The sequence below is a fragment of the Microtus pennsylvanicus genome, chromosome 14 (assembly GCF_037038515.1).
Source record: "Microtus pennsylvanicus isolate mMicPen1 chromosome 14, mMicPen1.hap1, whole genome shotgun sequence".
Taxonomy (NCBI): domain Eukaryota; kingdom Metazoa; phylum Chordata; class Mammalia; order Rodentia; family Cricetidae; genus Microtus; species Microtus pennsylvanicus.
Genome location: NC_134592.1, coordinates 39,838,067 through 39,861,679, shown reverse-complemented (window position 1 = coordinate 39,861,679; position 23,613 = coordinate 39,838,067). Strand labels below are relative to the sequence as shown.

At 41.1% G+C, this 23,613-nt stretch overlaps 1 protein-coding gene across 2 annotated transcripts in view; it reads right to left on the bottom strand.

The window, feature by feature from the left end:
* The window catches only part of Ppp2r5e (protein phosphatase 2 regulatory subunit B'epsilon), a 141,698-nt gene that overhangs the window by 46,827 nt on the left and 71,258 nt on the right, over window positions 1-23,613 (bottom strand). For both annotated transcript variants that reach the window (XM_075948748.1, XM_075948747.1), the window contains exon 3: window positions 19,678-19,874. In XM_075948748.1, coding sequence (XP_075804863.1) covers window positions 19,678-19,874 — 197 coding nt within the window. The remainder of the gene's footprint in view (window positions 1-19,677; window positions 19,875-23,613) is intronic.

Below are 23,613 nucleotides of genomic sequence, written 5' to 3'. Positions count from 1 at the left end.
TATTAGGGAACTGGAAAGCTGCTAAGTGGTTTAGAGTACTTGTTGCTCTTTGCAGAGGTCCTGGGTTTGACTCCCAGCATCCACACGGTGTCTCACAACCATCCATAACTCCGATTCTGTAGGTTCTGACCTCTTCTGACCTCTTCAAGCTCCAGGAATGCATGTGGTACATATACATAAATGCAGGCAAAACACACATGAAATAAGCTAATCAAAGTATACTAGGTTTTCTCAGCTATTTTATTTTAATTTATACCGGTATTAGTATAAAGCAAAAGTATAAAACACAAATCTCTGAGGAAGTCTAACTCATCTTCATCCCAAAGACATAATAAACATTGAATATTATAATCCAACTAAAGACTTGAAAACCCTGGCCTGACCTCCAAAGAGTAGCCATGAAGACACAAGAGCAAGACTAAGGAATGGAAGGAAGCTGGGTAAAAGCCTGTATAGCCCTCCGAAAGGGAGAAAACAAGGCCAGAGACTAAATTCAGGGCTTGTAAAACCCTCAGTCAAACCATTAGCAATTCTTATCCAGACTCTTCCCTTTACAGTATGCAGACTGAGTGGACGGAGCATAGAGGTCTTCGAATAGTGTCTAGGGCACATCACAGACAGCCTCGCCAACCACACTCCCAAGGATGGCTTATTTCTTCCCCTTTCCCGATGACATTTTTCACATTTGGTACTACCTCACCTCCCCACCCCACCTGTTCACCATCAAGCTCCTTCTTGGGTTCTTGGCCTACCAGTGCCACGCCAAGCACTCACACATCAGCGTCCCTGCCTGAAGTCCCCACTCCTGGCTCAGATCCTTGGCATTTCCAAGCCTCTCCACTCTAATGTTGCTTCCTTAAATCCCTTGTTTGCTCTTCTGCTCACATTTTTGAGCCCCTCAAGGACTCCTTAGCAGTTTCTCAGTGCTTGGCACCTAACAAATAGAAATAACTAGGCTTGACAAAGAGAAAGAGAAGATTTAGCTAAACCTAATCTCATATAAATAAGACATTTTAAAGTCAACTCCATGTAATATCTAGGACAGTCTTATTTTTAAAAAAATTATCTGAAGCTCTAATTTAACTAGATACTCTGTATTTGTAGTTGCTAAATCTGATAAACCTGAAATTACACTATTGCTAGGAAGAGCCCTTGAGGGAGAGGAAATCTCCTCAGACTGTGCTGGGCCATGAGGGCCTGCCTCTCTGCTGCTGCTTCTGAAACTTAGGCTACTGCTGACCACTGTGAACAAAACAGATTTCAAAGTACTGACCAACTGTAAAAGAGAAGACTACAAAATTCCCATTTTTGGCCTGATTAGCAAAAGAAAAAAATTTTAATCAATTTTCAATTAAATAATCTATTACCTTGGGGCCTATAATAGCAAAATACAACTGTTACTCTGAAGTTATTCGCCCCTTGCCCAAAATGCTTCACTCCCCTACGCTTTCATCACCATAGAAACTTAACTTCACAACATGATTTTGGCTGATATTTTGTTATTGTGTCTTGTACATTATAAAACATATTGTGGCTGGCACGAAGTAACTACTCCTGAAGCATTGACCAAGTTGGTTACAGAACAGAACAGCAGGGAAAGACAATGCATAGTAAGTATTAATCTTTTAAGAATGAGTACTTCGATTTCTTTTAGTTACACATATCTTAGCACCATCAACACTTATCATTCTGGTACACTAGGAAGTGATGCATGTTCTGGAGACCTCCCTGTATCACAATATAACAAACTGACCTAAATCATCACCTCTGTGCTCTATAATGTATTTTCTGGACAGCTGAGTACCACCACTATCGAATAACAGAAGAACTGGTTGACCGTAAGAACATTCTTCCCCCTTTAATCAAAACTCAAGTGAATCAACTATAAAAGCACAAATAATGCCATGAGAAGCATAAAGTAGATTCTTGAGGTTACATAAAAGTAAATATTTAAAAAGAAAACCCATCCAGATGGTCTTATCTAGAGAATAATTCATGCAATAAAGAGGTGCTATTATTTATCTGGCATTAGTCAGAGTAAGACCCCATACAAGTAACAATATTAACATCCCTGAGTTTTTCCTCTAGCTTATTCACTTACCTGTTCATCCAATAGTCAATCATATATTGAAAAGTCACTAAGTGATTTAATCAAACACCCACAATCCAAATGAGAACCCAGTAAATACAATGTTGAACCTAAACCCTATACATTATTCTCATAACCATTTGTCAACAATGATGAACCCAAATAAATACAGTAATAATGTACCTAGAAAAAAATAGGAAAATTTTATAATAGGTCATCAGCATTTCCCATATATGCCATTTTAGAGAACAATAATATCAGAAGTAAAAAAAAATAAAGAATATAAATATGACTTAAGTCTCTAAATCAGACTTAAGTCTGAACACGTAAAACTATCTTAAAACATACTAAAACTTGTACTAATAATAAATATTGAACTAAGAACTAAAATCCTAATACATTTACTAACATTAAGATAATAAACATGAATATATATAAATATACAAAATATATAAAAATATAAAGTATCAAGTTACTTGCAGCAACACCATATTTAAAAATCATCAATGGGCCAGGCGTGGTGGCGCACGCCTTTAATCCCAGCACTCGGGAGGCAGAGGCAGGCGGGTCTTTATGAGTTTGAGACCAGCCTCGTCTACAGAGTGAGTTCCAGGACAGCCACCCTTGTCTACAGAGTGAGTTCCAGGACAGCCACCCTTGTCTACAGAGTGAGTTCCAGGACAGCCAGCCAAAGATACAGAGAAACTCTGTCTCAAAAACAAACAAACAAAAACCCCCACAAAATCATTAATAATCACACAATAATAATAATACAATCTCTTTAATTCTGCCCCTTTAATTGGTATAGATAAATCTTAAAAATAAGGACAAAAATCCCAAAGCATATAACTGTTCAAAGAATTATCAGAAATGACTAAATATTATAATTTTAATGTTAAATAATATTACTAATATACTTTTAATTTTCAAGACGTTACTATTCTGACCATGTTAACTTCCATCAAACAAGACTTCCTAAGTCAAATGGTGTCTACCAATGAATGAATGCCCTGTTTCCAAAGTCAACTGGTATCTACCAATACTGTTTCACAAGTACAAGAAGACAATCAGAAACACTACACGAGTGGGCTCCCGTCCCACGGTTTAGCATACAACTATATCTGTGGACAGAGTTCTGTGCCTGTGAGGAGACCTTCGCCAGCTAAGGACTCTGCATGGCTTATGTGACAAAGAAACATGCATTCATAAAAACTTCAGGATCTTTCGTAAGTGGATTTAAGAAGATTTCCAAAGATCACAGTCTTGGGGCATATTCACCATCATACCAAACTTGGATTACAGGCTTTCTAGAACACAGCACAACTCTGTTATACCTTCTGAAGACACAGAAAGAACATCATAGAATAGAATGTGTTTTTTAACCTAGAGAGGCAAATGATGAAAGAAAACAACAATTTAAAAAAACTATAACAAGTTACCTGATCAGAAAAATTTAATATTATCGACATTTTCAGAAAACAGTATGAAAGAGATAAAAAAAAAAAAACCTTGGGCATGTCCAATTGTCCTAGTTCCTAATAACGAAACCATTTTTCCTTATTTTTCTGTTGTCAAGTGCTTCATTTTGCGAGGTGTGAGAACATAGCATGGACCCTATCTTCAAAAAAATTAATAATCCTTGAATTTATTTCTGACTACGTTGGGTATATATGTCATACATATTTATACAAAATCAAAAAATGTGTTTTCATTGTTACTGTGCCTCCTGAAAATGTTTAGTTGGTAATTCTTATGACGATTAGTGCAATTAGATTAAGCATGTGATTATTTCGGCAAATAATTTAGTCCCTTTATATTCTGGGTTTCAGAAGGATAAGAGCCCTGTCAATCACAAAGAAAAAAGGAACATGTCCTGGACGATCAAGAATAGAAAGCCAAAAACTCAGAATACATATCGATATAAGGACAGAATTCACAGAGGCACTATTCATATAGCAGGAAAGGAAACAACCTAAATGTTCATATAACAACAGAAAATCTGATCTCTAGCATGAGGCAGGTAGACATGCCCACAAATTTGGACAAGAATATAAACAGTGAAAAAGAAAAATTATAATACATTTTATACACATGAGTGTTTAAATGAAAAACACTCATGAATTAAAAAATCTACAGCTATTCTTAAGAACTTAGATACATGCTATCTGTATACTGAAAGAAAGCAGGCCCACCAATGTGTGTGTATGTGCGTGTGTATGTATAAGTATGTGTACACATGCATATGTACATATAGACTGATATACAGAGATGTATAAAAGTATACACTTGCACACAGCCTTTGATGCCATTTACACTAAGCTGGAAGCTATGGAACTCATAGTGGTGTTACTGTCAGATCACAGCTGTGCCCTAACCCTCTCTATACCACTATAGTTTTACTTTAAATGGGACCTCTAAGGAGACAGAGACAGTGGGTTTTTCAGGACTGAGAATGGCTGGGCTGATTCCTTTTCACCATTATCTCTGTGGATTCCCCTTTGGATCTTTTCTCTTGCAGTGAATGATGTTCCAGAGAAGGGCAATCTAAGCTGTGACTTGGCAGGAGGGTAGTCTGGAAGCTGGGAAAGATGCTTAAGGATCTTCTCATTCAGAGTAGTCCCTACTTTCCGAAAGATCCCCCTTCTCTGACACTGCCTACAGTCCCCAAGTGCTAATGCTCTTAAGTTTTAGCATCTCTGGAGAGGGGATTATTTGAGAAACCACTTTACTACCTGGTTTAGAGAGTGTGAAGAACCATTAGCTATGGCTTCTTAGATAAACTTTGCTCTAGAAGCCCCTGGGTTTTGTCCCCAGGCACCCTTTCTTTGTGTCTCCTCCTTGTTGTTAAGGGGAGTGACTTAGATCACTTCCAGGGTACCTTTGCCCCTTTGCCACGGCTTCAGATCCACCTTTCTCTGATCAGTCAAGGTAGTGAAAGCAACTTCATCTGCTACCCAGCTCGCAAAACATTGATTCTGTGATCTCTCCCCATTTTCTATGTCCTCACCTCTTATTTTCACAAATTTAGTGAGATTTTACGTGGTAAAGGAAATAAACCTATGCACATGTTCGATTTATTTTCTAAAGAGTCAGCAACTAATTTCCTATTAAAATATTTCTTCCATCCTCCAATAACTCTTGCTAATCCAATAATTTAATTTCCTTATGCAAATACATCAATCCCTTTTTATTGGGAAAGAATCCAATGAAACAGCAAGAAAACCAAATGGCAGCTGTTCTAATCTTAGCCAAAGCAAAATGAGAGAGCCACACAAGCCTCCTGCCTCGCAGGTGGACGTAGTGGGTCTTAGCGGGAACAAAGCAGAACACTAAAGCACATTCAGGGTCTGGAGATGAACACAGAATTCAAATGAATGGATCTGAGTAGCCCTTTCCTTAAATGAAAGGCACACGAATCTTAAGAGGAAATGTCAGCACCAGAATTCGTCCCTGGCAAACTGTCCTCAGCTTTTTTTCAGGCCACTATTTTCACCTTGGCCTGTGGATATCCTTCATTCCTCCACTTTCAGTCCAGAACAGCACTAACGTCATCTTAACTGGGTCTGCTCAGAACTAACTGCTTCCCTGACCCCGCTTATCCCGGAAGGGTGCGCCTCTTACCTTCTTACTCTTTCATTAGGCTGCTATTTGTTTGGACCTTTGGAGTTATCCTGGGCTTTATACAATTATTAAATTCATCAAACTTTCACTGCCTAAAACATTAACTATGCCTAAATTTGAGATTTTAAAGGAGAAAGTGAAGACTGGGATGAAATTGGTTAAAAAAGAAAATGTACCGAGTACCCAAATTTAAATAATGATTTTCTGTGATGTGCATACGGAAACAAATACAGGGAGATAATTTCCACAGTCTTCTCCACTTCTTTTCACTCTGGGCCATCTGACAAGGGCAGGACAACAGGACTTAACTAGCCACCATCGTGTGCTAAACTGCTTGTCTTGTCCCCCTTAGGAGAGCAGAGACCTTCCTCACAGATTAGAAAAGGAAAGACATATGTCTATTTCACACACTATGCAAGAGTACCCGTGAATTCCTGCCCACATCTGACTTCCTGGCTTGCTAAGCTCTCTCTCTGTGATCTAGACTCGTCCCTGACTTTCCTACTGCTACAAGTCCAACCACAAACCCCCTAATACAATTGGCTTCTATTTCAACATTAAACTTAGTTCAAAACACAGGACATCTTTTTACCCGATGAAATGGTTACAAGGATGTTGAATTAGTTATCTAGCTGTCATCCCCACACAAAACCATCACAGGGAAATAAAACTTCACGCAGACATGACTATATTGCATTCTCTCCAAAATTGGAAATGTAGCAGTGAATCCAAAAGTGAAGATTGTTGATATTAAATCTTAGAATCCAAATATCGAGGTGTAAACACCGCAGCAGTCAGTGTTCACTCTGCATAAACACAGCACGGACCCTAGTGCCACTGGCGTCTGCAGACAGGCCCTATCCCCCCATTCCCCCAACCACAGCCCCCTCAGGCAGGCCAGGAGACAGGCATGCTCAACCTGGAGAACTGGAAGTTACTGAGAGCCAAAACCTACAAACTGATAAAAGAATTCTTTGGCTTTAACATGGGATTTTTTTTTTGAGATCATAAATGTTGAACAACTCCTTTGAACACAAATGCTGAACAACTCCTTTGAACATGGAGATTCAAAATCAGCTAACGCTATGAAAAAAAATGGCATTTTAAAAGAAAGCCTCTGAGAGTTGAAATTTTAAAAGAAAGCACAATCTATTCCTGATGTGTACTTCTAGCCAAGGGTCCTTCCTCCCACTTGGAAACACTATGCTGGGATGAAGAGATGGCTCAGTGGCTAAGAGCCATTGGTTGTTCTTCCAGGGGACCTGGGTCCAACTCCCAGCATGCACATTAGTGAATCATAACCTATGTAACTCCAGTTCCAGAGGATTTAAGGCCTCTGTGGGCATTGTATGCATGTATGTGGTTCAGACATACATGCAGGCAAAACACTCATACACATAAAGTAAAATTCAATCAAAAAAATGGAAGGAAGGAAGGAAGGAAGGAAGGAAGGAAGGAAGGAAGGAAGGAAGGAAGGAAGGAAGGAAGGAAGGAAGGAAGGAAGGCAGGCTAACACTAAAAAAGACAAACTGTCACCACCTCTTCTTGAGCACCTGTTTCTTGGTCTCTGACCTTTCATTGGTCAAACAATGCCCTAAACTAGTTTCTGGAAATTAATGCACACATGCCATCCATCTACCACACAGACCCTGCCTGTAGATAGCAGCCTGCTGCAGGCTCACACACCATTTCAACATCACTACCTTAGGGTCCCCTTAGTCCCACACTCTTATCAAGAGCATCACAGACTAAAAAGCTCCATTTTCTAGCACCTCTATCATCTCTTCGTAACAAAACTTGAACTTTGTTGGGTTTTTATTTTTGTTTGTTGTTTTTTAAGGAAAACACCAAAGACCCTGAAAAGGAAGTGCCTGCATTAGTCCAGACAGTGTTCTGCCTCACCCACTAATGGGCTCAACTCCTGCGCAGTAGGCAACACACAATGTATCAAAACTAGTCCCTTTTTTTTTTTTTTTTTTGGTTTTTTGAGACAAGGCTTCTCTGTATATCGCTGGCTATTCTGGAACTCGCTCTGTAGACCAGGCTTGCCTTGAACTCACTGCCTCCAGAGTGATGGGATTAAAGGCATGTGTCACCATGCCTGGCTTTCAAAATTATTCTTTAATAAAATCTTCTGTTACCTATAGTTCCAAGGGCCCAGAAATATCTTCACTACGGCTTGGTCAGACATTTTATTAAAAAGTCTACTTGCTCTCCAGCTTATCAAATAATCATAGCCAGTCCTATTTTTACTCATAGGCATCTTTCTTGTATGTGTCATCCCTGAGCTCATAGCCGCTCTCTGCCAGGACACATCCTGTTTTCTCTTCCATTGCTCTGCAACTCTGGTGAGCACGTGTGCTTTCGCTCTCCAGGGCCCTTATCCTCTCTCCACACTGCAGGGGAATCTCAGAAGTCACTGGGCAGCACATCTCATCTTGTCTTCCTCACAGATCAGGTTTGCCTTTAAACACTGGTCAGGAGCCAGCTCCCTCCTGGAAATGACCTGCTCCTCCTTTTCCTGCCAAATTCCTGCCTCAGGCATTACAGTCTCTGAGAATTCCATGCTGAGGACACTTGCTTTCTCTGCTTTTTCCTGATAATCCCCCACCAGTGTGGTGCAAGCCACACTGCTTTCTTCTGGGAGAATCAATCCTTCTCTCCTTCTCTCCCTTCCTCCCACCTCTCCCGTCTCTCGGCAAAGAAATAACTATACCGTACAAATGCCAAGAGCTAGGCCCGTTTAAGATCCTCTTATCCGTGCTGCAATGTCCCCCTTCCGAGTGGACTTTCAAGCACTGCTATACCTATAAACTGTGTGTTCATTTCCAAGGGTAAGTTAAAAGGCTGGGGAGAGACACTACAACCTTGAACGCAGTACTCTAACTACTCTGCATGCCTCTGCTGCCAGTTTTAGGGGGTGGGGGGTCACGGACGGGACACAGAAGTAGATTCTCAGTACAGTGGGATGATATTATCAGATATCAGTGATTGACAGGCCACACCTCTCAAAGAACATTACATATACTGGAAACATGGAACAACCTAGTTAAAGCAATTAGGCTAGAAGGGCTACAATTTGGAAATTAAGCAAATAGTTTATTTCCTAAGTAAAACAGGTTGTTGATTTAAGAAAATTAAAATTAATCATAGTTAAAATCCCTCTCAAAGTTCTGAAGAATTCTTGAGGGACAATAAATTGTTAAGACAGGAAGGGCATGAATACACAAATGTATTAGGAAAAATTATGTAGGTGACTTACAGAGAAGCTGGAAGAGAGTGAGAAGTATGATCAACACATTCTAACTACGCATGAAATTTTCAAAAGACAATTAAGTTTTTCTCCATTAAAGAGTGAACATGGCTACCCACAATCAACATATCAGCTGCCCTTGTCAAAAGCAACCAAAAATACAAGAAAGGACTTAAAAATCTTTAGATTTAGGGCTGGAGAGACAGCTCATTGGTTAAGAGCACTGGTTGCTTGTTCTTCTAGATGTCCTAAGTTCAGCACTAACACAGTGACTCACAACAGCCCATGACTGTAGTCCCCTGGGATCCAATGTCCTCTTCAGGTGTGCACATATGCAGACAAAACACCCACATACACAAAATACAAAACCTTTTAGGGGAGGGAGGGAGGGAGGATCTTTAGATTCAGAAAAATTCAAGGGAGCCAGGCATGGTGGCAAAATCTTTAATCCCAGCACTCAAGAGGTAGAGGCAGGTGGATCTCTGAGTTCAAGTCCAAACCTTGTCTACAAAATTAGTTCTAGGACAGTGAGAAATACAAAGAGAAACCCTGTCTCAAAAAAACAAAGAAAAGAAAAAGAAAAAGTTTAAGGGAAAAAGCATAGTACAGAGGCAACACACACGCAAATACACAAATTAATATATAACTGAAATTCTAATTGTGTTAACTGTTATTAACAACCTACCCAAACTGACATTAAGATAAAGTTGCTCCCAGAAGCAACAGCTTATTAAATGAAAATCCCAGTGCCAGGGGTGGACTACCACCCTAAAAGCTGTTGGTCAGGGAGCCTCCTGGAGACCCCCAAATAACCCAATTGCCATTGCTATTGGTTGTCCATTCTGGTAGAACACAAAGAAAGCAAACTAGATTCGGCCTGGAAACCTCCTGCAGCCTAGCCTTCACGGTATCAAAAGGCGCTATGCAGGCTCCAAGGGGAGAATAGGCGGTAATAGTCTCATGCAGCTGTAGACCACATGCAGCAACCCTGTCCAGCCCACAGGATCAGCCTGTTCGTGCAACAGTGGCCAGTCTGTCACGACAGTAACCAACCACTTCCTGACTGTTGCCTGTCCTACAGCACAGAATCCACACATGGTATCATGAACCCAGTTAAAGGCCATGGCCGGGGAGGTCACAGCACTAGTGGGAAGCCACACTGCTGTTTTGAAAAACGGACATAAAGCACCTGTCAAACTGTTTTCAAGACACCTGCAAATGGCCTTAGGATAGTGCTGCCAGCAGCTCTGGTCATGGAGTCTTCCCTTTGCAGTGATCAGTAGTGACAACAGAGACTAATAAAGGTCAAGCATTAAGAACAAATGATTAAGGGCTGGGGAGATGGCTCTGTGGTTAAGAGCACTTGCTGAGCTCAGTTCCCAGTATCTCTGGTGGCTCATAACCATCTATAACTCCAATGCCAGGGAATCCAAGACCCTTTTCTGACCTCTGCAAGCACCAAGCACAAACTTGCTAAACAAACACATAGATGTAGCAAAACATTAATACATATAAAATCTAAAAAAGAAAACAGAAAAAAAAAGAATGAATGACTAGGGCTAGAGAGATGGCTCAGCAGTTAAGAGTTCAGATTACTCTTACTGAAGATCCAAGTTTAATTCTCAGCACCCATGCCAGACACTTCACACTCACCTGGAACTTTGTCTCCAAAGGATCCAACACCCTCTTCTGGCCTCCTCAGGCACATTCACTTATATATACAAATCTCTACACAGACACACAGACACACCACACACATAAGATTTATTATTTACTTTTATTTTATATGTATGGGTGTTTCCTTGCATATGCATCTGTGCACTGTGTACATGCAGTGCCCTCAGAGGTCAGAAGAGGGCAACAGATCTCCCAGGATTGGAGTTACAGATGGCTGTAAACCACCAAGTGCTCTTACATTGGCTGGAAGCAGGCAATGCTCTTAACCACTGAGCCATCTTCCTAGCCCCAGTATTTTTGTAGGTCAAATGACTATTGAATACATCCATAAACAGGACATCTGAATCACCTCCTCTGAGGCTCAAGGACCATCAAAGGAGGGGTAGAAAGGCCAAAGAAGCTGGACAAAGTGGGTGGGAACTAGTGTGCAATGCTAGCTTCGGGACATGGCATGACTGTTGCACTCTTCAACAACCAGCAACTGTACTACTTACAGAAGATCTGCACAAGACTGTGTAGACTGCCTGAGAGCAGAAGGGGCTCACTGAACCCCCAACCTTCCACGAGGATTTCTATGTAATTAACAGTTGATGGAGGAAGAAGACATTTCCTTCAACGGCATGGCCAGTGGTGGAGGTGCTCAGGAACGTGTAACAAACCCCTACATCCTGGCCCATTTGCCTGTAACTACTCAAACTCATGGGATCCCATGCTCCCAAAAAGGAAAGGGGCACGAAGGTAGAAGCAGGGCTAGCTGGGAAGAGAAAGAGGATTAGCAGACAGGGAAACAATGGAAAGCAAGAGAAGGAAGGAGTGAATTATGGCCCAAATAGGTCAAGGTGTGAAAATGCTATAATGAAACCTATTATAATTAATACACAGTAATAAAAATAAACAGAAAACCTAAACAGTTATACATACATTTACAATATAGAATACATGAACAAAGACCCTCCTATGGGGGCTAAAGGTGCAGTTTCAGTGGAAAAAGTGCATGGTCTCAGTCCCTATCACTGGGGAACAAAGAGAAAGACCTCTTCACAGAGCAGATTCCAGTTCCAGGCAGTTTCACGCTCTCACCTAGACATCTAGTGCAGATGGTTAATGCACATATGGCAAAATCCAATTTAAGCCATTTGAGAATCTTTCCTTCCACATAAAAATACACAGAACACACACATAAAACTGCAGTCAATATCACAGAGTTCAGTAACACCAAGAAATAAATCTGCGTACCTCAAGACAATAAATACTGCTAACGGAACATTAACCAGAGTAGCACAGGGTGACAGTTTAAGGAAAGGCAAAATACCTGTCAGTTTCTGTTCCTCGGACAAACGGTAAAGTGTAACATCTGCCTCTGGCCTTGCCTAGTTGATTCTCTCTATTCTCTCTAAAAATGTCTTTTAGTAACTGCATTATTATAGTCGTAACCTCTCTCCTATGTACCAAGAATCTAAATTTCTAATATGCTTCTGCAGACATATATCTTGAACTTACCCATTCTCAAATTTTCCCAATAACTCTAGTTGGCAAACACCTTTCTCATATAGCGCCATTTAGTTATCTCCAAAATCTAGTCAGGGTATAATTGTATTCACTATCAAATGCAAAACATGACAAGCGACAAGCTCTTACATTCCCATCTGTGACCATTTCCAATGCTGCATTTAATAAGCTAATGCTATATTAATAACAAGAAGTCCTTTATCTTTCAGTCAACAGGATACACAGTGAAGTTAACAAAACATTCTGAATTAATTTGTAGGCAGACTCGGAGGCCCTTAATTGAGAATTTCTAATTCTCCACAAAACTGTATTAGTCTAGTAAGAGGCTAGTCAGAGCTATAGTTTCCAGTTAAACCAAGAATGTATTTTTAAACAATGAGCACTTAGATAATCAAGTGACATGATATAATTTGAAAGGGGGGGGGGGGGCGACTAGTGGCCGAGAAACAATATGAACGACTCAAGGAAAATCTCAAGAGAAGGAAAAGACTATTCAATATACTTTATACTAAAGCTACATTAACTCTGAAACTCGAATATCCTCAGTTTGCAGTATACATAGAGATTTAATCACACACTGGGAACAATGCAGGCTTGAAACCAAGACTAGTCAAGTCATAAAAACAAAATATGAAAATAATACAGCAGTGACCATGTGCTAAAGTTCTGTAGTTTTTGTAGGAAAAAATGGTAATATTTTACTCAAATGAAGCCAGCATATCCTAAGGTCCCTGTTACAGGAGGAATCACTGTCTGTCACCATGGTCTTAACTTCCTCGTTCTGCCCACTCCTCAACCACCTTGCTGCCACCTAGACCATGGAACAGAGAGCAGTGTCCCATCCCTGTACCTGCCTCCTGCACATCCCCATGGTGACAAGGAGCAGCTCTGTATCTGCTTTTCCACATTAGGCTTCCCACAGGAACTTCAACAGCAACCACAAAAACTCAACTCCTCAGCTTCCAAGCAAAACCTGCTGTCCCTTAACGAAGTACCACAATGACCACAGCCACCTAAACCACCACAGGGGCTTATGCCACAGCCATCGAATCTCCTTCCTCTCAAAATAGCCACATAAACTATAAGTGGCTTTTCTGCACTTCTAGGTGACTCTCATGAATTTCTCTCCCTCCCTCTCTCCCTTTCTTGCTTTCCTACCCTATCACCTGCTGTTGGCTTACGGCTGCACATCTTTGCCAGTGCAACACTCCCCTAGGGATACTGCCTTACCACACTCTATCTTTTCTACTGCTATTAAAATATAAAATGCTAGCCAGGTGGTAGTGGCGCACGCCTTAAATCCCAGCACGGGGGGGGGGGGGGTCGTCAGAGGCAGGTGGATCTCTGTGAGTTTGGTCTACAGAGTAAGTTCCACAAAACAGTTCAAAGCTACACAAAGAAACTCTGTCTCGAAAAACTAAAAAAGAAAATTAAGAAAATACAAACAAACATATATGTATATGTGTACAAATATATATATATACATATATATATACATATATATACACATACACATACACACACACAAATATACCAGTCTTCTACTTCAAGCCTTCTGATGGGTCTCCACTGTCTACGAGGTACTTCCACAAACTGACACACATTAACATCTTTCAGCTGCCCAAACTTGGTGCTCACTTGCGCACATGCACACAAACAACTGTTAATGCTACAACAACATGGCACAGCATCTCCTGTATAGCAAGTGGTTTGGGGATTCCCTGGTAGTTCAGTCACCTGGAAAATCTTTTCACATCCTATTAAAGCTTTCCTCATTCTGGATACTCTGCCATGACCCCACACACACCTACCTCGAATCAACCTTCTCTCTCTCTCTCTTCCTTCCCTACATAATTCCTAATACATAATTCTATTAGTATAACATCTTTTAATTTGTTCATATTACACTTTCTACTGCTGGCAGGAAATAACTGCTTTTTTTAACCATCCAAACATTAATATGGATAAGGTGACACACACACGTAATCTCAGCACTTGGGAAGAAGCTAAGGCATCATAAAGTGAGACTGACTTAGGCTACAAAGTAAGTTCTTGCCAGCCTACACTACATACCGAGGTCCTGTCTCAAACAAACCAAAGGCTGGGAATATAGCTCAGTGCTGATGCACGATTAATTAAAGCTCAAAGACTGATACTGGGGTTCAACCTAAAGATTCGAAAAGCAAAAGCAGCCAGGCTCTTACCTTGACCTCAGTCCAAGATGGCGATTCTGCCTCCAGGAATCTCAGAATGAGACTGAGAGCTGTCTCCTCCCATCTTATATTCCTCTCGAGGGCTGGGATTAAAGGTGTGCACAACTGGGATTGAAGGCATGCACCACCTGGTTTCTATGGCAACTAGTGTGGCTACTGGGATTAAAGGTGTGTGTTACCACTGCCTGGTCTATAGGGCTGATCAGTGGGGCTGTTTTATTCTCGGATCTTCAGGCAAGCTTTCTTTATTAAAATACAAATGAAATGCCACTATATAATGCAGTGATGTTTGCCTAGAATATATAATGTCCTAGGTTTGACACTCAACACCAGCAATTTATTTTTTTTAAGTAAAAGTATGGTATTAAGTCATTCAATAAATACCACCTAGAACTAACAAAGCCAATGCTTTTACCAACAAGACTATATCTCACATTTGGAGTACCCTCAAATGAAGTACTTTTAGAAAAGATATGCAAATACACATATAGATATAAAATCTACATAGTTCAGCAGGACAGTGGCGGTGTACGCCTTTAACCCCAGCACTCAGGAGGCAATGGCAGGCAGATCTCTGTGAGTTCAAGCCCAGCCTGGTCTGCAGAGCTAATTCCAGGACAGCTAGGACTATCACACAGAGAAACTCTATCTCGAAAAAACAAAACAAAAAAAAAAAATTACAGAGAGAGAGATCAAATTTAAATAAATAAAAATGAATAGGCTACTGGAAGACAAAAAAATTCTAAGAAATATTTCAAATGGATAAATTTGACAAAACCAAAAGACATTATAAATAGAGTGTAACTCAAAAAAAATATGCCATAAAAACAAAAGTTTGACCCTAGAGAGAATGTAGAGTGCAATACAACAACTAAAGTAACGAAAGGTCCTGATACCCTTTTCCATTAGAGAAGACACCACAAAAACAGAAAAGAAACCACTTACCTAAGTGAGCAGCTACTCTGGGAAGTGATTAGTAAACCTTGAGAAAGCCATTCTAAATGACCTGGATAGTGTCGGTCAAAAGTCATCCACTTCAGAACCGGAAGATTCTGAGATATCATCAGCTCCCTTCACTAAGAAGAGAAGAAACTGAAGCTTGGGAGAAAAATGAGTTACCAAAGACTCATCACTAGTTAAGATGAGAAATACGGGCAACAGCTTCCACACGCTCTCCCTGGGACTCTGCCCTATATAACCACTCTTCCCCTGAAGGTAGGTTGTATGATATGCTGTTGATTATATGTACACATAAAATGTTTTTTTCATTCTAGTAGCCTGTGGGTGGTGCCCAGACTTCATTTGGATGGTAAAAGTAGCTTCCCAAACTCATACCTTCCTTTCTACTTCATTTATCCCTCATAAGAAAACCAACTCTCCAAGTATAAGTCCCAACAGGTTGGATCAGCTTAAGGCTGACAGCATGCCATGTCATCCTGACTCATTACTCATCCTGGTTTTCAAAACCCAGATAGCATTTCATTAAAAACACTACGACTTCCTTATCCAGGCAAAGTGGTTTCATTTCACAATCACAAGAAAGAGGAGCAGGTAGGGGCAGGTGACTACTCCCCAGGCAGGATCATCTTGGAGCTACAGAAATTGAGAGAAACTAAGGCAATGGAACTGAATACATCCAGCTGATAAAGAATGCAACTATAAACAGGGACCATGCATATTCAAGTATCTAATAGCAAAACATAATAATGTTATTTACTAGTGATGGTGCAAGCCTTTAATCTCAGCACTAGGGAGGCAGGTGCAGGTGGATCGCTGTAAGTTTGAGGACAGCCTAGTCTACAGAGTGAGTTTTTCAGGACAGCCAGAGCTACACAGAGAAACCCTGTCTCAGAAAACAAAACAAACGCTAAATATTCTGCCATGTGATAGGGACTAGTCTAAGAGATTTACACTTTATTGGTAATCTTCACGATCCCCACCCCAAGAGAGGCATGACACAGAGAGATAAGCAGTACCAGAATCTCTGCACACAAGAACCTTAGAGGTGGGGAGAGACAACCAAAATGACCTTTGGTTCCAAGCCTTATTAAATTTTTAGCCTGTACACACACACTGAAGTCCTGTGAATACCAATGTGCACACGGCACAGTCATTTATTTAGGCAGACTTCTCAGTACCATATGAAAACTGAGGACCCCCAAAACAAACAATTCTCAGACATAAAGTAAGGTGGCCCTTGAATTCATCAAGGGGGTTTACTTTCTATTCTATCATAAGAACTTCTTATCTATACATATTCCAAATTGTATACGTGCCATAGCAAATAAGTTGTTAACAAATTCTACAAATTATATATGAAAAGACAATATACATCCAAGAACCCTACACAAAGTGACTTTGAAGTACTCTAGAACAGTAAGCATGAAACCTATTCAAAGCTGCCTAAAGCAGGGCTCAAGAATGTCTTAAAGCAATATAAATGGCTTAAAGGAGATGGGAATGAAGGGCAGGAAACAATGGACTCTCTTAGGAGACTAAAGCTGGCGAAGGATAAGCTGGTTCACAAAACGAGGAATTTTTGCATTATGCTAAATAGTATGTTTAATGGCTCAATATAACTGAATGATAGAGTATCTTCATTACAATTTCAGAGCCTGAAATCTCTGAAATCAGTTAGGCTCAGCTAAGAGGCATAACAGAGCCTAAGACATACGTGACAGTTCCTCTCTAGGACATTTTATCTCTTACTCGGGGAAAAAAAGGGGACAGCACATTCCCTAAGAGTGGACTGCCAAGAAGCAGAGGACCTGAAGGATGGAGAAAGCACTGAGCCTGTCAGAAAGAGTGGCACACTGTAAGCCAGCCATGTGGGGGAAACAAGAATTAGAATTAGGGGCCAAACCCTAAAGTACATGAAGGGGTGAGATGGGGAGAGAGGGAGATCAAATGCTGGTAAAGAGACAGCACAGCGGGGCTCTCGTTTCAGTCACTCTGGGAGTTAGTTTGACAGTGACTTACAAAATATTTATCCTAAGACCCAGGAATTACACCCCTCACTGTCTACCCAAAGGATCTGAAAATGTATGCCCCACACAAACATGCAGATTTCCAGGGGCACTTTAGTTGTAACTGCCAAAATGTGCTTGAAACCAAGATACTTCGTAGGTGAATGAAAAGACTGGCTGAGGCACACAACGGGATATAACTGAGCACAAAGAAGAACGAGCTGGCATCACACCCTAATTCCAGCCCTACGGAGACTGATGCAGGGCTGCTGAGAGTTTAAGACCAGCCCAGGCCACAGAGCAACTTCCAAGCCAACCGATTATATTTAACCCACCTCAAAAATCAAAACAAGAATGAAAAAACATAGAGGAAACCAAAAACTCTACTAAGGGAAAGAAGGCAATCTGAAAAGGGCATCTTCCCGATTCAAAAAGCAAAACTATGAAAACAGCAACAAGGCCAGCAGTTCTTAAGAGAGCAATGGCAGCATGAAGCTGCTATGTGATACTGTAATGGTCCATCCACATCACTAGACTTTCATCCAAACCCAGAGAAGGCACAGAACCAAGCACGAGCCTAAAGTAAACTACAGATTCTGGTGGACTACGGTGTACCAGTGTAGTTCACCTATTGTAACAAATATGCCGTTCGGGATGGTGATAGCAGAGGCCACACATGAGTGGAACTGGGGCAAATGGGAAATCTCTGCACTTCCAATTTTGCTGTCTACATAAAAGTAAAAGCCTACAACCTTAAAAACATAATAAAAAAAAAATCACTCAACATACAGAAACCCTTTTAAAAGGGTAAACTGCTAATTAAACACATTATATTCATACACTGAAATGCAGGTAGCTATAAAACAGTGTGGCTTTACATGTACTGATGAACTGCTCAGCGAAAGAAGGGATGTACAGAAAGTCGTGCAGCACATCATTAGTGTGTTTACACAAGTATTCGTGCAAACCCATCAGCATATGCTTCTGTCCTCATAAGCTAGCTGCAGAAAGACACAGAACAAAGTTATAAGCTGAGTGTCTCTGAAAACACAGGTAAGCTCACACCAAGAGTGCACGCTCTGCAGAGGACAGGTGGGCAAGAGAAGACGCTGTCTGGCTGGGAGGTTTGGAAAGGACTGCCCAACAGTGTAATTGGTGGGATATGAGACTAGACCAACCTTCCTTGTGTGGGCTTTCTTCCCTCTTTTAAAATGCTCAGCATCGTATTTGTGGCCTCTACCTAGCAGATGCTAGAATTACTCTCTTCTCATAAGCTGTGACTACCAAACATGGCTCTGGACATTGCCAAATGTCCCCTGTGAGGTATAAGTGTTCTTTGCTAAAAAGCAACAACAGTAACAGCTAACTTACAAAACACTCTTGATAACATATTACTGTAAATTAACAATAAATCCAACTCATATATATATGTATATATATATTTAATGCCCCATATATATTTCTTTCCCATTCCCCCTCAGATATATATGGTTGTTACATACCAATCACTATCACAAGCTCATCTTTGAGAGCCCCTCCCAATGCTGAGCAGGCATTCCACATGCCTGCTCCTCTAGTGGGCTTCCCAATGATGCTCAGGAGCTTTCGAACCTCTGCAGCTGTACTGCATGAATCAAGTGACCAGCCTTCTCCACTCCTCCCACCCGCCTCCCCAAAACAATGACCTCTCAATTCATAATCTTCTCGGACACTAAGGAAGGCAACCACACCACAGAAACCTAACAGTCAAATTTTGGCTTGATTTTTAAAAAGCTAGTGTAATTAATGACACAGTCAGAATATAATTGTTTGCATTATACAAATGTTTCTTCCTGTAATTCCTAAGGAGCACACAGAGTGCCACTGTTCTCACATCATGAAAGGCATCGCTCCTGACTTCAAGGGAATTACGGAGAGCGGGATTCATCAGAAAGCCGAGAGAGGCCTTAACTAGATTCTCTAAATCACAATTTTATTAGGTATAATGCCATTTCTAATATGCCACAATGAAAGGGTGGCAGGACTTGAGATACTCAACAGGCTTGAATATTTTCAAACAAATCTTAAACTGGTTGATTCTCTCTCCTGTGTCTTTGTAGAGATCCAACGCACACTGGCCTCAGCTTCACACTCTGAGGTCACTCCTTCCGTGCTGCAGTCGGTGAGATGGTCTGGATTTCATCACCATGAAATCATGCTCTTCAAATCCTAGTGCTGTGCTTGCATTTAGCTCTCGGGAGGTTGGCCTTTGTTTGTGGAAGAGACCTCAGTGACCTCACTGCAATCAATACACCCATAAGTGGCTATGGAAGATGCTTAAGAGTGTCAGCGGCGAAAGAAGCAACTCACCATTCTAACTACTTCAGGGTAAGTCTGCTCTGTCAGACAGCCTCTGCTTATTGTAATGTAGTCCACCAGTTCATTAAGAGTGGAGCGCTTGTATTCTTTCATTTTTAGATCAGATAGCGTGTCCATGAAGTCAAAAATGACACAGCACTGCTGAAGTTTCTTTAGGAACAGTTCAGGCTGCTCTGAGGTTGGAACGTCTGAGAAAAAAAGAGGAAATGGTGTAAGTCTGTCATCAATTCCAGGCAACAGGAATTCTCTGAGAAAGTTACGTCAAAAGCGAACTCAAAAGAACAAGACAACAGTGTTCTTGCTAGCATACACACAGGCAGGAGACACCGTAAACACCCCACCAGAGACCCACACAAATGACTGCATTTGCTATTCTGCAACTGACTAGATCCCAAGAGCCACCTGCAGGTTAATATAAAGTTTAGCCCAAAACACCCCAATGCCAATATCCTTAATATCTAAAATTATTGAAAAAGGCCAAACTTTCCCTTATAAAGTGAAACCACCAGCTTTTGATTCATTTAAATTCATTTACCAAAAGACTGCAGAACAGAAATGCCAGTCTATTCTTTTCATGTTGACATCTTTGGTGTTTAAAGCCATGGCTACATGTGGGTTTTGCTTTTAGTTTCTTCTGTTTTTGTTTTATTTAGGTTTGGGCTCCATGAAGTTGCTTTGTGAAATAAACACGGAAAAACAACAAAATGAAATAATGCCAAAAGTATGCCAACGCAGAGACATGGCCGTTGGTAAAGTGCTTGCATACAAGCATGAGGACCCAGGTTTAACCCCCACAGCCACAGGAAAGCTGGTAGGCATGGGAATGCACATCTGTAACAGCTCACTGAGGCGGCAGAGAGCGGCAGTGTCCTTGGGCCTTGCTAGCCAGCTAGCCTACCTAGGTGGTAAGTAAGCCCCAGGTCCCTGGGAGAGACTCTGTCTCGAAAACTAAAGTGAACGGCTTCTGAGGAACATACCCAAAGCTGACCTATGGTCTCCACATGCACACACCCAAGCAGACACACAAAAAGAGCACATCAGAAGTGGTAACATAAGAAAAAATTTCACTGAAGTCTTTATCTTTTGACCCATGTTCTTCTTGAGCAGTGAGAAAAACCCTCTTACATCTTTATTGAAATATCCTCAGAGGGCCAGCAAAATGGCTAGTCAGGGAAAGGCGTTTCCCACAAACCTGACATCTTAGTTTAATCCCTGGAAACCCACATAATGGAAGGAGAACGCCTACTCTACAAGTTGTCTTCAGAGCTCTACGTGTGTGCTATGTTTATTAGTAAAATTAATAAATAAAATTTTAGAATAGTTAAGTGTTTTCAGAATAGATATTTATTCTCTTTTCAAACATACAGCGAATTAGGGGCTAGGGGATATAGCTCAGTTGGTAGAGCACTTGCCAAGCTTACACTAGTCCTTGCTTCAATCCCCAACACTGCATGAAATCACAAGTGCTAACACTGGCCTGCAATCCCTGCACTTAGGCCAATAGAGGGATCAAGAGTTCAAGAGCATCCTCAAGCTTGAAGCCAGCATGGGCTACATGAGACTCTATCTAAAAGGGGGCGCCAGAGGTGGTGGCAAGATAGTTAAGCAGTTAAATATGCTTATTACCAAGCCTGACTCCCTGAGGGAAGAGAAATAAGATTCTAAAGTAAGGCATCAGAAAAAACCAGAGCAAAACTGTCTTCTGGACAGGAAAGGACCATGCACTCATGAACTCAGCTGTAGATGTCTGCACAAGACCTGCCCAAGACCAAGCCGGGCAATAGTCTAGCATGGAGTGGGGAGAAAGCATTCACAAGCCTTTTTCCCTAACAGAGGAGCTATGGACAGCTGATGACTTCTAGGGGAGGGAAGTTAGTTTTCTTAAGTATGTGGCTCCTGGTAGGACAACAGTGACCGAGTGGGCGGTCCTACATCCAGGAATACTGAGACAGCACAAACTGAAGCTGAGGGAAGGGTAGCGAGGTAGTTGATATGGAAGAACTTAGAGGAAAAAATGAGGAGTGAATGTTCTCAAAATCATTTTATGAAAATCACAATAAACAAAAATATTTTTAAACTGCATAGTATAGCCGGAAGTAATATCACAGACTTTAATCCCAGCACTTGGGAAGCAGAGGCAAGTGGATCTCTGTGAGTTCAAGGCCAGCCTGGACTACATGAGTCCTAGAACAGGGCTTTGTAATGATTCTTTCTCAAACAAAACAAAACAAGAACCTGAATAATATAAATTTGAATCCCATACCATAACAAATTGCTCTAAGGATATAATTCAACTAGCAGTGTTTGCCAACTCCATCAATTTGATTTCAAATGAGAGAGAGAGAGAGAGAGAGAGAGAGAGAGAGAGAGAGAGAGAGAGAGAGAGAGAGAGAGAGAGAATAGCTCACACATTTAGCTCAAAGATATTTCTAAAAGTGAAATAGAAATTTGGGGTTAAAATTCTCCAACTAGGAAGGAATATGATCTACAGCTGGCTAGTCTCTTCTCCCACTTCTTTCTACTTTACCCACCCCTACCCTATGCTGTAGCTTCCCGTGAATGGCAATGAGAATTAGGATCGGTGTAGTGGTTTGAAGAAATGGCCCACAGAGACTCATCTATTTGAATGCTTGGTCCATGTTTGGTGAAACTATTTGGAAAGAATTAGGAGGTGTAGCCTGTTGGAGGAGGTGTGTCACAAGGGTTAGCCTTGAGGTTTCAAAAGCCAAAATTATTCCCCCATCAGCTCTCTGCCTCCTCTTTGCAGACTGACCCTGCCTGCCTGCTTCCACACAATCTACCATGATGGCTACCGACTCACCCTCTGAACTCAGCCCTGTAAATATTTTCTTCCCTAAGTTGCATTGGTCATGGTGTTTGTCACAATAGACAAGTAACTGACACATTCAGAGCAGGCTCTACTGCCAGCATCCAAGTGAATAATTCATTAATACTGAGAATACATTTAGAGGTAAGCAGGTGGCATTCTATTTTAAAAAAAGAGAGCAAGATGATTATTAAGATTTCATGATGAGTTATGGAAGTGGAAACAATGCTTGGGTCTCTAGCCACACCCACATGGCCTCTGTGCTACTGAAGGACTCCAGGGCACCTGGCCAGTTTACCCAACACCACGGAGGTAAATGGAACAGAGAAAATGCTTACTACCGCAACATCAGCTAAAGGTTAAAATCTTCAGGGGATTTTTAATTAATCCAAATTTTGATAGCTTAAACAAAGCCCCCAAACCAGACTGTCCACATGGAGAAGGCTTACAAGTACATAGGAAGTCTGATACATCAGTAAATGACAGCTTTTTAAAGAGCAAACTATCATTCACGCAAAAACAATGTCTGTGGTCACTCAACAGATTTACATATTTAACAATTCAAAGCATTCAGGCAGTTGGCATTTAGAAGCTTTTTAATGGTAAGCAGTTGGAATCCATTCTTTACTAACGCGAACTGATCCATCAGACAAATCTGATGCAGGCTATCCACCTACTAGATGAGACAATAGCAACTTATATTTATTGGATGTACTGAGTATATTCTGTGTTCTAGTCTAGGCACTTAGACACACTAACTCTCATTTAATCTCTACAACAATATACATGAATGGGTGCTGTTTTCAACTTAATAGATGAGTAAATCAAGACAGAGAAATTCAGTATCTTGCCCAGAATCCTACTGCTAATAAACAGTAGAGACATGATTCAAACCCAGGCTGTGTGGCTCCAGAGCCTGGACTCTTCCACACCACGCAGCATTCAGAGGCACAGAGCCAAAGATTACATTCCAGAAAACAGGGCGCATGTAATGGCAGCGGCAGATGAAAATAGAGAGAATCTCAAGTACGCTCCCAGCACAACCCCATTCATCAAGCAGCACACTGTGTTCCTACTTAGCTGCCTCCAGAGCTTCCCAG